The 2,315-nt window shown below is 42.5% G+C and overlaps 1 protein-coding gene across 1 annotated transcript in view; it reads right to left on the bottom strand.

Moving 5' to 3' along the window:
* Positions 1–953: 953 nt before the first annotated feature.
* LOC105825604 (disintegrin and metalloproteinase domain-containing protein 1b-like) overlaps positions 954–2,315 on the bottom strand; it is a 16,964-nt gene continuing 15,602 nt past the window's right edge. The window contains exon 2 of the mRNA XM_012663443.1: positions 954–2,256. Coding sequence (XP_012518897.1) covers positions 954–2,256 — 1,303 coding nt within the window. The remainder of the gene's footprint in view (positions 2,257–2,315) is intronic.

The raw sequence follows: 2,315 nt of genomic DNA, 5'->3' as shown, positions 1-2,315 counted from the left end.
AATTTTATCCATGTACTCAGCGCTGTGGTAGGTGTCCCTATACTGTTATAAAATCAGTATAAATAATTTCCTAACTCTAGGTGATATTCATTGGCTCTGAGTTATCTGGGGGTGTGAAATTCATCCCAGGAAAATTATTAAAAAGGAACAAGGGCTACGAAAGGTGCCTTGGAAGAAAAAAAAAATGTTTTAGGTAAAAAAGAGTATGGCTGTAGGAAACACCTAGAAATGCTGAGAAGTAATTATGGAATATACATACATCATGTTAAACATCTGCCAGATTTACAAAGTGGGTGAACTCAGTGCTGGTCTCTTCACCCAAGGGCAATCAGGGTCTTCTCCCTTACCAGATATAGCTCCCTGCCCAGAGAGCCCCAGAACAAAGTGACCTCAGTAACTACACCACACAGCACCGGAAGAGATGTCTAATATGAATAGGGTTTTATTTATTTTTGGATTTAAAAACCTTTTCATGAATGCACATTTATAGGGCAAGTTAGATTAATCAACCACATAAACAACTGTCCTCACATAATAAGTAGTTGTTTCTTAAAATGAAAATCCCAGTGGTAGTAATAAATGCAAGTATGTGTAGTTCTGCATGTCAGACAACTTAATGGAAGATAGCATGTACTGACAACCAGTTTCTGGTGACTGAAAAAAATAGGCCCAAAGAATTAAGGACATTAACGTCCAAAGATGCATTTTAAGAGTTGAATGAAATGTGAAAAAGCAAAAGATACTAAGACATTGAGTATATTAAATAAATGTAAACTTAATTACTAAAGTGAATAATAAAAATGGAAGAATTCCTCCTTCCACATTAGTATATTTTTATAGACTTTAGAGTCCAAGGCAGAGCCAATGGAGTCATTTATTTCTACTTGACCTTTGCTTCACTGAACCTCTCATTCCCAATCAGTGCTTGAGGAGTTTGACATATTTGGCTTCTCTCAGTCCTCCTCTTCTTCTCCCTCTTCCTCTTCCCCTTCTTCCTCTTCTCCTTCTCCTTCTCCTTCTCCTTCTCCTGCCTCTTCTTCCACAGCAGCCTCTTCCACAGCCTCTTCTGGCTTTTCTGGGGCTGGTGATGGAGCCTCTGCTGGTGGAGGAGGAGCCTCTTCAGCTTTTGGTGGTTTTTTATGAAGCCCCATGAAGCAAATAAGCATACCTGATATTAGAAGTATTAAAAGTATGATGACGAATAATACAATTACATCTATAGTAAATTCTTCCTGTTTCGTAGTGGTAACATTTTGAGGTCCCTCTTGTGGGGGCAATGGTTCAGTTGGCTTACCAGCAGGGCCACTGTCCACACTACCCCCTTGTCCTGCAGTTGTGCAGTCAGGTGGGGCATACCCAGATTCACAGTGACAGTGCCCTAAATCATTACAAACTCCTTTCTTATTACACGTTGTCTCTGGATCACAGGCAAGCGAGACCGAGCTATAATCTGTGCAAGAGAAATTCAAGCAGACTTTCCGTGGACCACAGTAAGTGCCACTCAACACATCGCCTTCATCAGGGATGTCAACATTGGTAAAGGCATCTAAGCTCCAGCACCACTCATGTTGAAGAGGGACCTGGATCATTGTACGGTGGGATTCGGTTGTTGGTAACAATTCAATACCTGTACATACAAGTTTCCCACACAATACATCTTCACCTGTACATCTAACATAGTCGTTATCACTTACACGAGAACAGCCACAGTTTCCAAACCGGTCCCCTTTTCCATTTATTAAACTGTAACAGGCCCGTGATGCAGATTGTGCACCATCCCCAAATACCTTCGCACACTGAATGTTAGGGTCTACACACACACCTTGAAGACAAAGGTACTTGTCATTACAAATTGAGCCATCTTGCATAGTCCTGTCTTCAGGGCATGAGGCAGATGTACCATCACAATATTCTGTGAGGTCACATTGATGCTCAGCGTCACGGCAAGGGTTTCCCATCAGTTTAAGTTGACACGAAGCACAGCAGAGTCCTTCACTACACTGTGCATTTTCCTTCAGTTTACAGTTCGAGTCACAGCATGGGTTTTGATCACAAGCAGAACCACAGTCACACTCCTCTGGTTCCTCTACCTCACCATTTCCACAGCTGGGATCCCTACGCTTGCGGCCTTTGTGCCACGGCTTGTTAAATAGGCAGGCCCCTTTGTGTTCACGAAGGAAGTGGTAGAAGTAGTCAGAACTACAGTTGCTGAAGCCACTTTGTTTAGTGATATTTTCATGCATGAGGCAAAAGTGCCTATCCTTACACATGCAGGCCGAGTGGTCGTGCTGAATACCCAGGTTGTGCCCGAGCTC

Source organism: Propithecus coquereli, unplaced genomic scaffold (assembly GCF_000956105.1).
Source record: "Propithecus coquereli isolate 6110/MARCELLA unplaced genomic scaffold, Pcoq_1.0 Scaffold81, whole genome shotgun sequence".
Classification (NCBI taxonomy): Eukaryota; Metazoa; Chordata; class Mammalia; order Primates; family Indriidae; genus Propithecus; species Propithecus coquereli.
This window is presented reverse-complemented; position numbering and strand designations above follow the sequence as displayed.